Below are 14607 nucleotides of genomic sequence, written 5' to 3'. Positions count from 1 at the left end.
TTTCTGTTATGGTATGATAACTGTGTTTTATTAAATTTGCTTTGATTAAATGAATAAACAACTGATTGTTTTGCAGTTAAGTTATTAAGATAAAAACCTGGCTCAAGACATGCTGATGGTGAAAAGTTAAGTTAGAACTAAGAGAAAAAGCTCCCAGGAAGTCCAAAAGCTGTAGCCAGGTTGGTAAATCAGTAAGTTTTATGAAAGAAGGCAGTGGCAAGCCACTTGGTATTGGTATGGAGTCATTAAATGAGATGGGTGGCCATAGAAATTGAATAAATTAACAAATGTACAAGCAAATAGATGTAAAGATATCTGCTTGGCGTGGCCATTCAGTCAAAATAAATCAAGGAAATTGTTACCTTTTTACTCTAAAATGTGATGCAAAGAAAAGATTTGAGTCTCTAGCATCCTTAGCCAAAAATGTAGCTAACAGGACAAATAGCAGAAAACCTTGGAGAAGAGGAGCAGCTGGTTCAAGGATTGTGTGCTCTATTACTAGGAATCTCCATTTATTACAATGACAATTCACTTGAGAATTATAAAAAGTGAGTATATTGGCATTCATATTGCATTTAATATATTTTGCATTGTAAATACTGTATTAGAAATAGATGAGCTTTCCATATAAATTAAGGCAAAAACATGCTTTTTTATTATTTGTTATAGACTTTATGGCCCCAAAGGTTTGAAACTGAAAAAATGTCATTTGGAATTAGAGGCTGAGTTTCTCCAGTGATATTTAAGAATACCTGTTGGCTTGAAAAAACAAAATAAAACATAACTATTTTTTTAAACTATCATTTAGTTTGTCTTCTCATTGTTTTCAATATTCTGAAATTCCTTGATTTTGTTTTGTAATTTGTCTCAATTTATTTCACACTGAAATCGATTTCTCTACAAGATCTGAAGGCATCTTTTTTTCTTCCTCATCATTTTAGCTTATTGCATACTATTTACCTGGTAATCTTCTTTTTCTCTATCCTCTATTTATTAAAGAGAACCATAAGGTTTTGAGGGGCAGGGATATGATTAAAAAGAGGATTTTTTTCAGCTAGAATTACTATATAATTTTGTTTTTCCCTTTAGAGAAAAACTAAAGCAGCTTATAGAAAAAAGGATTGGAAAGGAAATTTTTATTGAGAAATTGGGATTTATTAGCAAACATGAATTCTATTCCCGAGCAGCTCAGAAACCACAGCCAAACTTTTCTAGTCCTGATCATATGATGTTTGATCATGAATTTACAAAGCTGGTGAAAGAACTGGAAGGTGAGACTTGTTACATCATTTCTCCTGATTTTATTTGTTTATTTCTTGAAGTATTACATTTGAAAAAGGAGAAAGTACATTTTACCAGCAGTTCTAATTCTTTTTTTTAAAAAAAATCTTGTGCCATCAAAATCAATAATGTTATATAGATTAAAGGTATACAATTTCTGAAATTTCTGATGAAAAAGTTATGAGAATTCAGGGAAAAAATAACAAAAATTATACATTCATGGCCTTTATTATTGCACCATGTAGAGAGAAAAGGTCAATTTCTTTTTTTTAAAAAAGCATTACGCAAAGTATATTAATTTAATTTTTAAAAAGTTTGTAACCAATGGAGGTGTAGATTTCTGGATATAATGAAATGTAGCATCTCTTCATTCATTCATTTTTACTTGCTTAGGACCATCAGGTTAGCAAAAAGTTAATTTTGAGAAAGGAGGAAGAAACCATTTACTTTGTGGCAAAATAAAGTAAATGATACATTATAAATACATATAGAAGATTAATGTTTCAAAAGAAACTGAAAACCAAGTAGAGGAGACACTAGAGCTCAGAATTCAAATGTTGCCACATGAAACAATCCACAGTCATTTTCTGGGTTCCTTAGCAGGCTCTGCTTCTTCTGCTTCATTTTTCCATGGACTTCTGAAATTTTCACTTATTTTGAGATAAACCTTTTGCATATTTGTCTATTTCATGATTTGATTTGAATATTTTGAAACAGCAGTTTTCTTCAAATGTATAGTTTGTATATTTTCACTCTTGGGCAGAAGGCTTGAGAAAAAATGGTTTGTTCTTTCTGAGGCTTTCATATTTCTCCACAGAAATCAGAGAATATATATTATGCTTGTGGTGTATTATTGTACTAGTATTTATTGAACTCATTTAAATGTGAAACAATTGTGGAGAGTTAAGCTCAGTGGGAAATTGGGGGTGGGGATAAACATTGCAACAGGATTGGTTAACCCACAATATGACTGAGAAATGTTTCCTGATCCATTATTTATTGAACATTTTTATCAAACTGTTTTGTTTTGTTTTTCATTTTAAAGTAACAGTATTATCGGATAAGAACGTTTTTAGCATAATAAAGAAAAAATCTGAGTGATTGAGAAATACTGAATAGCCATTATCAAGTTAATGATAAGGCACCCTTTAAACTATGAATCTCTATAGTCATCTAGAATGCTACAACATTTCACTTAAATTGTCTAATATTACAAATAATCATTTTACAGGAGTTATAACAAAGGCAATTTATAAGTCAAGTGAAGAAGATAAAAAGGAAGAAGAAGTGAAAAAAACTTTAGAACAGCATGACAACATAGTGACACATTATAAAAATGTCATTAGAGTACAGGTAAATAATGTATCTTGTTTTAAGTGAATTGCATTTAATCTCAGGAATATTGTGCATATTTAAAGAGGCATGTCTTAAGCCCAAATTACACTTTATATTGAAATTTATTTAAAATTATAGCATTTGTTAATTGAAAAAATGGAAGTATTGATTTGTATTGAGCATGGGGAAGAGAAGTTTAACTCATACATATCCAAAAATATGCAATGCAGCAAAAGGCACCTTTTGATGATAAATTTGGTATATAAATTAATACTTTCCATTATTCATTGTAATTTCAGTTCTGGCAGGCCTTAGGTTTTTTTATAAGTGTCATGTTGTAAAATTGTATATTAAATAGCATCAAATAACTGTCATTATGCAGTGTGTTGTTTTGCCTTCCATTAGGCTGGCCATGGTTGTTCTTGTTCTTGTTAGATTTTTAATCCCTCTTGTTTTATATATAATTGAACATAGGAAACATACCTAATACTCCTTTCCTCCATTCTCCCAACAATAAACTTGCATGGTAGACTGGGTGAGAGTAACTGGCCCAAAGTCACTCAATTGTCTCCCATGGCTAAGGCAAGTCTAGAACTCCCAGTCTTCTGGTTTCTAGCCTCTTAACTACTACACCAAACTACCTATATAGTTCGTAGTCTTATATGTATAGTACATTGCTGCTATAATATGCATCACCTAAATTCCATTTAACACTAGATAAGAATTGCAACCACTAGTTGGTTGTTAAGATTAAAAAAATAGCTATAACACATCAATTAGTCAAACTTGTTACTCATACTTGAAAGATATTATAGGTAATTCTTATTTAATGATCACTCATTCAGTGACTGTTCAAAGTTACGACAGCACTGAATATGGGAGACTTATAACCAGTCTACTAAATTGTGACTGTCCCCATTGTCCCCTCAGGCAGGTGATCAGGATTCCAGCACTTGACAACCTGCACATCATAAATGTTTGCAGCATTCTGTGATTATGATCGCTATTTACAATCTTCACAGCTGGCAAAATCAAAGCTGGTGGGATTTGCAAGTCACAGTCACGTGGCATCACACTTAACAACCCATGGTGATTTGCTTAATGATTAAAGCTGGAACTGACAAACTGCCATTGTAATGATTTTTCACTTTATGAAAATGTCATTTAGTGATGAAGTTGCCAGTCTCAATTATCATCAGTAAGTGAGGATCCCTTAGATCTTCTAAACTCTCTCCAGAATTACTTTTTGGAATATCCTCTTGACATGAAGAGGACCTGACCTCTTATTGTACAGATAGACCTTGACTTATGCCTACAATTGGGCTGAAACATCTATCACTAAAATTCAGACTGTGACTGAATTTATGATCTATTTTGCCTCATTCATTAAATGAATAATGGTAGTTGTTAAGCAATTCTGGCTTCCCCCATGCTTGTCAGAAACCAGTTGGGGATTATGTGACTCAAGGGCACTGAAATTGTCATAAATACATACCAATTACCAAGCATGTGAATTTCCTTCCCATGATCACAGAGATGATCACAGAGATGCAACAGACATACAGTAAGTAGGAGGATGAATTGTAAGTCATTTTTTTAGTACTGTTATAGACGGTTGCTACATCTTAAATTAAGGAATACCTGTAAATGGTAGAAGTAGAATAGTTTAGTCCTTGATACATTTTTTATCTTATCGTGTTCCAGAGAATCCCCAGAACTATTTTATCTATATTGCACTAACCAAATAGAATTGGTCAGTTTAGCATCTCAGTTAGAAATCTGGTAAAAGATTCAAAGTTCCAGGCATAATTAGATAGTAGATCTATGTTAAAGAAATGGATGCAAACTTAATTTTGTTTCTTTTTATTTTATTTTAAAGGATCAGGAGCTTGAGGAATTGAAGAAACAAATAGAATCATTTAAAATTCAAAATGAACAGTTGCAGACAGCAGTTACGCAACAAGTTTCACAAATCCAGCAACACAAGGACCAATATAACCTCCTTAAAATACAGCTAGGTAGTAATGCTAATAGTATTTTATGTAGTTTTTCCTGAGGAATAACTTGCAGGCCATGGTATTTAAATTGTGCTGTGTTGTATATATTTTCAACACCTCAAGAATGTGGTGAATTGGCATTAATCATTAACAGACAATGGGCTATTTAAATACCTGGAGTCAATCTGGAGTCAATCTCAGAGTTTCATCTAGATTATCATCTATAAAGTGGGAATATTTTTTTCAAGAAGCCCAAAAAGACAAAGGGAGATATAGTGGTGGAAAGAAAAATTTAGACAGATAAATTAAACAGTTGCTTTAACTGATAGCACCAGTTTGGACTCACAGTGCCATCCCTCCCCACTTGCCTTAGAAGCTAAGAAATTTCTTGTTTATATTTCACTGTCAGAAGACAATGATAACATACTTAACATTGTTCAGTCTCAAAACCTAAGCAGGGTTGAGCTTAATTAGTCCAAGGATAGGGAAACCACTTGACAGTTCTCTGTGGGTTTTACAGAGAAATTTAAAAAGCATTTTAACAGAAGAGAGTAGCCATCTGATTTTTGTAATCCTGCCAAGAAAACTGCAGGAATATTATTACCCAATGATGAGCTTGAAAAGACGATATCTTTTTCTTTAATTTTTTTCTTTGTCTTTATCATAGTTTCTACCAATCAGTTGATCAGGTAATAAATCTGATACACCAGAATATCTCTGTAATCCAACTCTTTTATTCATACTATATATAAATAGTCTTAAGAATCTTCCATACACATCCACTTAAGCTCTTAGATAAGTATCATAGAGAATCATAATATTTCTCCTTCCCCCTCCCTCTTTAGTACATTTCTAAGCATTTCAGCAATTATCAGATACTGACCAGTAAAATAAATTACATAAAATACCATATTTTCCGGCGTATAAGACGACTGGGCGTATAAGACGCCCCCCCACTTTTCCTGTTAAAATATAGGGTTTGGGCTATACTCGCCATATAAGACTACCCCTCTTCCAACGCACACCAAATAAAAATTAAAAAACATCAGCTGGCTTACCCACAATGTAAAAGCAGCTGTGCTAGACCCAAAATGGCCCCTGCAACAAGCAGGAACCTCACACAGCCACAAAAAGCCTAAAAACCCAACTTTCACACTTTACACACACAAAATTCCACATACAGCTTTGTGAGATTTTGTGTGTTTGTGTAGTTAGAGTGAAACACTACAGAAACACACTAAATCTCAGAAAGCTGCACAAATATTATTTTATTTTATTTTATTTTTATATGAAAGCTAAATTTAAAACTTCCTAAACTTTAAATGGCTAGGTCTAAAAAAGAACAACTAAAAAAAACTCCAATTAACTATTTTTTTTAAAGCTCCCAAAGGGGAAGAGGGCTCTCCAACCTTGGCAACTTTAAGACTTTAAGCTTTGCTTTGCTGGCTGAGGAATTCTGGGAGTTGAAGTCCACAACTCCCTGCCTGCTTGATTGCAGGCAGGGAGTTGCTTGCTGATGGAATGGATTCAGGCAAGCGAAGCAAGGCAAGCGTTGCGATAGCAGCTAAGGTAAGCAAGCTGGAGGGGGAAAACTTTTTTCCTTTTACATGGCTCTGGCGATCCAAGCTGAGTTGCCTGATTAGCAGGCAACTCAGCTGGGATCGTCAGAGCTTGGATCGCCAGAGCCATATAAAAGGAAAAGACTTTTTTCTTTTTACATGGCTCTGGCGATCCAAGCTGAGTTGCCTGATTAGCAGGCAACTCAGCTGGGATCGTCAGAGCTTGGATCGTCAGAGCCATTTAAGGCTTGTCAGAGCCTTTCGGGCTGGTCTACCTGGTTACAGGAGAACGACACCCGGCGTATAAGACGACCCCCGACTTTTGAGAAGATTTTCATGTGTTAAAAAGTCATCTTATACGCCGGAAAATACGGTACCAATATTTGAAAGTTTTGCCTCAAGAAAAGCTAGTTTAAAAAGTGAAATGTTTAGAACAATATTAAATATCATTCCTCATGATGTATTTATTTGTCCTGTTTTATTTGCCATTTTATCCTAGAATTTCTGTTTCTATTTCTCTGTCTGACAGTCAATAAGTAGTTCTCTGATACAGTTTTTTAATTTTAGTTCTTCTGCATTAATTTCCTAGTGGAATTGTAATTTTGAAATACATTGAAGTAAGAATGTTTTAATTTTCTATCTGAAATGCTAGAAGTTAATCATTTTATAATGTGCTTAATAGGAAAAGACAATCAGCATCATAGTTCCCACAGTGATATGGCTCAGATGAATGGTGTTCAATCAGAAGAAATCAGCAAATTGCACATTGAAATGGAGGAATGGAAGCACAAACTGGAATTACTGCAAGAACAGCTAAGAGAAAAGGATTCTTTGATTGAAACCCTGGTGAGCAGTAAAGTTTCATTCTCAGTAATCGGCTTCTGATCTGGTCTGAAACCATCAGTTTTTCCTGATCAGATCTAAAATGGTGATTAAGAAATTGTTTCCTTTCTTCTGTTTCCAAATCACAGCAGACCATAATTCCTTCAAATCAGAGGAAAGAAATATATCCAAGCGGTAAATTTTTATTCTTTGTACTGGGGGCAAGGAGCACCTAGACCACAAGCCTAAATACATTTTATGAGGGCCGCCTTTCTGAAACCCTTCTTAATCTCAAAAAGTGGTTCCAAAGCATGGTTCATGAAATAGTTGAGCCATATAATTGCCGGATACATAATTTATTAAAAGTTGTTCCCTACATTAGTCAGTTTTTACAGATAACTTCCTTGTGACATTAATGATGTACTTAGGTTCTCAAGAGGTTGCTTTGATACCTTGATTGTTATCTCATCCAAGAAGTTTCTTTAGCTCTTTAGGACATCCATGGCCTGGATGTTTGAGAATCTCCACAGATGATCATTACATGCATTTTGCAGAGATTTCTGTAAAACCTTCCCATTTTTTTATTTTGATCACAGATGTATTTTTTTTAACATTTGTCAAAACTAGGACAACAGTGCTGGAAAATTTTGCATTGATATGGATTAGCTGTTATGGACATTCTTTAAGATGTAGACCTTTAGAATTTAAGTAATATGGTGATTCAGAGGCACTTGCTCTCTCCCACTATGGAATTGCCCCTTTATTAAGATCAGCAGTATAGGCTATTTGAAGATTCCCCCCCACCCCCGGGGACACACACGGACACACCATAGGACATAGCTTCATCTGTCTATCACAGCTTCCCCTATAGAATGCTTTTCCTAAGGGAATATTTGGTGCATATTGTCCTAATATTTAAGGAAAATGGCAAAAGAGCCATTTTCTTTTTTTGCCAGACTTCCACCTAATTATTTTTATGGTATTTTAACTTTGAACCAGATTTAAAATCAATTGATTTTTTTCATGTGTTATATTTTATATGCTGTTGCAGTTATTCTAAGTTAGGAGTATCAAACTCAAGGCCCAGGGCCCTGGAAACAGCAAAGGACTGGCCCACAGTGCTTCTGCCAGTGAAAATGGAGCTCCGGAGGGCCATGTGCGGCCCTCCCGAGCTCTGTTTTCACTGGCAGAGGGTTGCAGGAAGTCGTGGCAGCTGAAAATGGAGCTCAGGAGCCTGTTTTCATTGGCAGAGCACTTGGGCCACCAGCATGTGCCCCCAGCATGAGTGACATTGAGCTGGCTGTGCCCACCCTGGCCATACCCAGCTTGGCCCTCCCAAGATCAAAACACAACTCTGATGCGGCCCTCAATGAAATCGAGTTTGACACCCCTGTTCTAAGTTATCTCAGTTTATGATTAGGTGGTATACTGAATGAATGAATGAATGAATGAATGAATAAATGAATGAATGAATGAATGAAGTAATCTAAATAATGGGTTTGGATGATATGATGATAAAATGTATTGATAAATTCAGTGGATTCTTATTGGTATATTGAATGTGGTTTTGTATAGAAATTTTTTGTTTGTTTTAAATCAGAATTTTATTAAAAACTTAACAGCTTACTGCCTTGGCAGTGGTTTAAATCCATAAAATTGAAACCTGTTTCTAGAAGCAATAGAAAATGCGAAATTACCCACCAATTTTATATGACTTTATTTTCATTTCATCAGGAATAAATTGGAATCCTGGCAAATTAAGCTTTATTTTTAAAAACTGAACCTGGGTTTATAGATGAAATACTATGGATTTACTGATTTCATAATTGTTTAGAAATCATAACATAAAAATGGAATCTAATTTATTTTTTTTAAAAGCGTGACTATTTCAAATACTTCTCGGTATTCCCAGCACGTTTGTTAGCATGGGATTTTTAAAAAAATAATATGTAAGATTTAATTCAGTTTGCATAATTTATTTTCTCTCCTATATGCAGTATACCAAAATGCTAGTTTTCTAATTTCCAAGATGATACCAATCATTATTGTGTGATTGTCTGAAGCTATAATCCTGGTTGCTACTTTTTCAAAATATAAAACCAGAATAACAGTATTAAGTACTTATGCTTTTTAAATAACTGGGTGTTTTTATATGTCTGATGTTTGTAGAAACTTTCAACAACAATGGAAGAAGCAACAGAACAATCATCACAAACTAATTTATCTACTGGAACTCAGTTAAATAGTGAACTGTGTAAGGTAGGAAACTGCTATAGCCTATTTTAAAGTATTTGGGAGAAACCATGCATTGCTTGCTCTCGAAGTATGACTACAATTTGAATGAAAAGGGTGCCCTTTCCTTGATTTTGGAACTAGATCCTATGGGTTTTTAATTGTACTATTCAGTTTTCTCTTTTTTTCCCCCTGTGTCAGATTATTAGGATGGGGAGACCAACCTGATTTCTATTATGTGTTTCATATGAGGATCACTGCTGATCTCACAGGCAATCTTTAATTGTCTTTGGTTCCACATTCTTCATGAGCTAAAGTATCTTCAAAGTAGCTCAGTGAGATACACATAGTAGAAATCCAATTTGGATATATCTCTAACATAAACTACTATGCTGTATTTTCAAGTATAAAAATTACAAGTGGACCAATCTGAGGTGGGGAAAATATTTTATGCCCCAGCTGAGAACTGGGCATCAAACTCAATCTAAAGACTCTTGATCCATTCTTATCCAAAACAACACCAATATTTTCTTAGAATAAGAATCTGGTCTACATTCAGTTCAATTTATAAAATTAGCTTCTGTGATATTTGAGAGAAATAGACTGAAATCTGCATGTTACCCATACTTCAACAGCAAACCCACTTCAAATTTATTAATATTTTTACTATCATATCTACTATAATATAATTAGTCTTGGACCTATAAATAAATATATGTTTAGCTGAATTTAATAATTTTTTCTCTTACAGGAAATTGAAAACTTGAGGGCCCAAATAATCAAGCTTCAGGTTGAGAAGCAAGAACTTCAGAAAATGGTAGGATCTTAAGAATTTTGCTTGCCTTTTAGTTTCTGGTTTGTTTAGTTTTTGTGTGTGCATGTGTGTGTGTGAATTATAATAAATAGAAGTAATCCCTTAATCTCTTTGCCTTTTCAGTATCAGCCATCAATAATCATATTTGATTCTTGGCTATACTGTACCATATAAAACAATCACAATTATTACAGTTTCTGAAAACTATTATCTTTATAATTTTGTTCAGTGTTATTTGTTTTTCAGAACCTGACTTCAGTTCCTGCATCAGAAGACAGTAGTGCTGATATGATAGCAAAGACAACTGACTTGGAAAAACAACTTTCAGCGATCTTGCAGGAGAATAAAGAATTAAAGGTATTTAATTAATAAAACATACTAATAAAGCATATTGCATATTTAACTTTAGAGTTAACAGTCTATAGTTTATAACTGCAGTTTTATTGGATTATTGGCACATAATGCTTTTTACATTTTTAAAAAATGTCTGGATGTAATGATTGATGAATTAACTATAGATTATAATAGGCATTCCAGAGAAAAAATATTATTCTCATTGTTAATTATGATGTGAATTTACTTCTTGCTGATGTTCTCTTATGTTTAGGTATTGATACTAAAGTCTTTAAGCAGGCAAAACATGTGAGGTCTTATTGCTCATAAACTTGGTCAAAAAAGTACTTTTAAAGTATGTAGAGTCACAGTTCTTTATTGCTGGAATCTTTATTATGTGTCCTCATCCTAAAGCTGTTATACTGTAATATACAGTACATTGAGATATCAAAAGATGTTAGCCTGAGATGAGATCTGAGCAATGATCAATCAGTAATGCATGCTGAGATTTGCTACACTTTTATTTTCTTCCATCTTCAAAGATCTGTTCTAGAATCATTTGTCAAGTTTCTAAAAATGAACAGAGCATTTGAGAAACGGATATTGAAAATCTACTAAAGATTAACCATGTGAAGCATAAACTTCCAAAAAACAGATTTTAGATGAGGGTCAATAAATCATTGCATATGAACATATTTATATGGAATACTTAAATCACCTTAAAATGAGATTGAGTTTTATGGTATATGAAGCATATTCTTCTTCCTTCCGGACACAACTTTTTAATTGATGGTAAAGTCTCTCTGAATGTAATATTTTTTTCTTTTCTACGCCAGAATGAAATTGCAAGACTCAGTGAAGAGACGACTTCATTTAAACAGCAATTGGAATCATCCAATAGCACTGTGGCAATTTTGAAAAATGAAAAAAGTAAACTGCAGCAGGAAATTGCAGAATCTAAAAAAGAACAAGATGATTTTCTGGTTCTTTTGGCTGATCAAGATCAGAAAATAATTGGATTAAAGAATAAACTCAAAGAACTTGGAGAACCGGTAAGAAACAAAGTTTGCAAAAGCACATGTGAGACTTGAATTTTCTGAAACAATTTAGGGGTAAATTTATCATCTTTTGTTGTATGACTTTAGATGTATGACAAAGCTATATTTTTGTGTTTCTGCCCCCAAGTTCCTTCAGCCCTTTAGAACCATGGCATTCAGACTGTGTTCCCTGGAACATCAGAATTCCATGACTATCACCTACGGTCTCAGCATTCACAGTCTTGGTTTACCTTGCATGAAATATATTACTGCAACACTAATTTTAACATTTTGTTAAAATAAAATATATTGCATGAAATATGTTAATTAATGAGTTACAGATTGAGATAGATTGTACATTGAGATAGGTTGTTCGGATATATCAGTTTTGAAGACTACTGCTCTAAAAGAATGTGGTTTAACTGCCACATTGGTAATTCTGACTTCCTCTGGGCAAACCCTGCATGCTTTGGAAGTTGGAGAGGGAGAATGGCAACCAAAGAGAAATTAGGAAGAGAAAATGTCTCTGGACCATTATCAGCAAAATGTAAGAGATGTTAACTGGAGGCACTGCTCTCCTCTACTTTTATCCTCTATAGAAGGGATGTCAAACTCAATTTCATTGACAGACATATTAGGGTTGTGTTTGACCTCGGGGGGCCAAGGGGGCCATGGCCAGAGGGGCATGGCCAGCTCAACATCACTCGTGTCGGGGGCGCCTGAGTGCTCTTCCAGTGAAAAAGGACTCCCAAGCTCATTTTTGGCTGCAACGGCCTCCCTACAACCTTCTGCCAGCGAAAACAGAGCTCGCAGGGGCCGCACGCAGCCCTCCCGTGCTTTGTTTTTGCTGGCAGAGGCACTGTGGACAAGTCTTTCACTGTTTCTAGAGTGGCCCTGCAGGCCAGATCTAAGCACCCCGCAGGCTGGATCCAGCTCCCGGGCCTTGAGTTTGACACCTCTGCTCCACAGTGCTATTGTGAGAGAGCAATTAAAAAGGGGAAAAAAGTGAAGGTTTAGTTTAAATACTTCTGTCTCTACCTGGTAGAGAAAGCTTCTAAAAGGGAACAGTAAAGAATCCAGTACCATGTTCTGACAGCTACCAGTACTCTCAGTGATGTGTGGCTTTCGGCAACTAATTTTACAACTAGAGATACTATATTATACAACTGTATAACTGTATAAACATAAATTAAAATTTACTATGCAGTTTTATTTATATTTTATTAAATAATTTATTTACAAAATTAAGTCAGTATAAAAGAAAAAAGATAAAAAAGAAAGTGTTGAAAACAATAGAAGAAAAAGAAAATACTTAAAAGAAACAAATGATCTTCTTTTCAGCAGTTATAGACACTTATATCTTTCTCCCCTTTAAAATTATATGGCATAAGCTCCATTCTCCTCAAATAAGCTTTTTTTTTTTAATCGATAAACCCAGAAATCAAATCCTTTTTATCTGTTTTAAGCAAAAAGTTCATAAAGTTTTTCCAGTCTTTTATAAAAAATAGTTGTCTTTTCCTTTCTGATCAAACAAGTCAATTTCACCATTCATTTAGTTGCATCTTGACCAACTTTTTCTGTTGATGGATTCTAATCTTAATATGCTATTCAAAGGCAAATGTGGACCTTGACCTGGTGAATGTAATGTTCTCTTGTCATAAATAAAATAAATACATTTCTATATTATAGATTCTACAATAAAACAAAAGGATTATGGCCTCAGATGATGGAGAAATGTTCTCTTTGAACTTAAGGAGATAGATTTAAATTTTAATTATTTGCTTGAGCATATTAAAATAATTAGCAAGTTTAAAAATAAGCTGTCCATTTAACATAATACACTAAATAGCAGTTTTATTTCTGTTTTCCCCCTAAAGATTGAAGATGAAGATGATGTGGATTTAGGTGATCATGGTGAGGATGAAGAGGAGGAGGAGGAGGAGGAGGAGGATGCAGAAGGAGAAGAAGAAAATTAATAGTACTTTATTGGGTTAAATATGGAATTTAGGAATGCTTTGAAATTTAGGAATGTATGAACCAATCTGGATGGCTTTGTGATGCAAAACACCTTGATAAAAGAAAAGATCATTAGAAAGTATCCTCAGTTTCTTAAATGTCAGTAATATATTGTAGCTATACAGAAGCCTAGTATGTTAAATTTCACATTCAGATCAAACAATTATTAACAAATTAGAAACCATTTTAGAAGCTGTAAGAAGGTAACAATGTTGGATTAAAATGTTTGCATATTTTCAGAGTGTTTGTCATTACTTAATTTTCTTATTTTGGATTATATTGTGATTAAATATGGTATGCATATGGCTAAAATCTCTTGGATGAAATTGTCTCCTGTATTCAGCTTGGAGAGTTTTACGTATTTTTTTTCTTAATACCTTTTACAAAAGATTGAAAGTGATGATTTGATTTGATTTGGTTTGGTTTGGTTTGGTTTGCTCAAGTTAAGTGGGTCATAGTTTCCTTGCTTTCTTCTCAGTGGATTTTGGCTTGAAATGAAATGAGCTGTTCAGCATTGAGTGCCTTGCATCTGAAATGGCTGCATTCTGTACCTTGAAAGTAAAAGGAGCTGCAACAGTACAGAGGGATTTTCAAAGATAAAGAGCACTATTTGATAGTATATTAAAGAAACATTTTTAGCAAAATTCCCATATAAAAGTTTAAAGGATATCAGATTATTATTTTGAAAACATATTTGTTTTATTAAAAAAAAACACATTGTGATTGATGATAATTTATTGAGGTTTCTTTTGCCCAGTAGATTTTAAAAAGTAAAGAAATAAATACAGTTGCTATATCAACTTACTTTTTCAATAATGAAAATAAATATATGCCTATTTAGTATCATTTATTTGACTGAGTTGTGATTGCTTTTTATTACGTTTAATGCTGTGTATTTTACATAAACACCCTAATAAATTCAGATTCAATTTTTAAAAGTATTACTGAAAAAATACTAGGGTCTCCATGTTTCATCAGGGAAAGTGCACAATTGGAAAAATTGGTTGCAAAATATGCTTACTCAGACCCTGGAATGAGTTGGTAAAAATATCTAGCTAGAGGGGGTGGGTGGGTGAAGAGGCTGATCTTAAGAGTGCTTGCACAGCAGAAAATGGCAAAAATCTTACTTTTCCCGAATTCCCAAAGCCTTATCTGATGGTTCCCAAGAGAATGCAGTCAGT

At 33.9% G+C, this 14607-nt stretch overlaps 1 protein-coding gene across 4 annotated transcripts in view; it reads left to right on the top strand.

Annotated features, from left to right (window-relative positions):
• Nucleotides 1-14274, top strand: part of USO1 (USO1 vesicle transport factor) — a 69759-nt gene extending 55485 nt beyond the window's left edge. For all 4 annotated transcript variants that reach the window (XM_087892230.1, XM_034416091.3, XM_034416089.3 and 1 more), the window contains 10 exons: nt 430-548; nt 1090-1271; nt 2513-2634; nt 4496-4634; nt 6855-7018; nt 9164-9253; nt 9978-10043; nt 10287-10397; nt 11210-11425; nt 13288-14274. In XM_087892230.1, coding sequence (XP_087748356.1) covers nt 430-548; nt 1090-1271; nt 2513-2634; nt 4496-4634; nt 6855-7018; nt 9164-9253; nt 9978-10043; nt 10287-10397; nt 11210-11425; nt 13288-13386 — 1308 coding nt within the window. In that variant the 3' untranslated portion in view covers nt 13387-14274. The remainder of the gene's footprint in view (nt 1-429; nt 549-1089; nt 1272-2512; nt 2635-4495; nt 4635-6854; nt 7019-9163; nt 9254-9977; nt 10044-10286; nt 10398-11209; nt 11426-13287) is intronic.
• Nucleotides 14275-14607: the final 333 nt, after the last annotated feature.

The sequence above is a fragment of the Pantherophis guttatus genome, chromosome 4 (assembly GCF_059756535.1).
Source record: "Pantherophis guttatus breed Tessera chromosome 4, ASM5975653v1, whole genome shotgun sequence".
Classification (NCBI taxonomy): domain Eukaryota; kingdom Metazoa; phylum Chordata; class Lepidosauria; order Squamata; family Colubridae; genus Pantherophis; species Pantherophis guttatus.
This window is presented reverse-complemented; position numbering and strand designations above follow the sequence as displayed.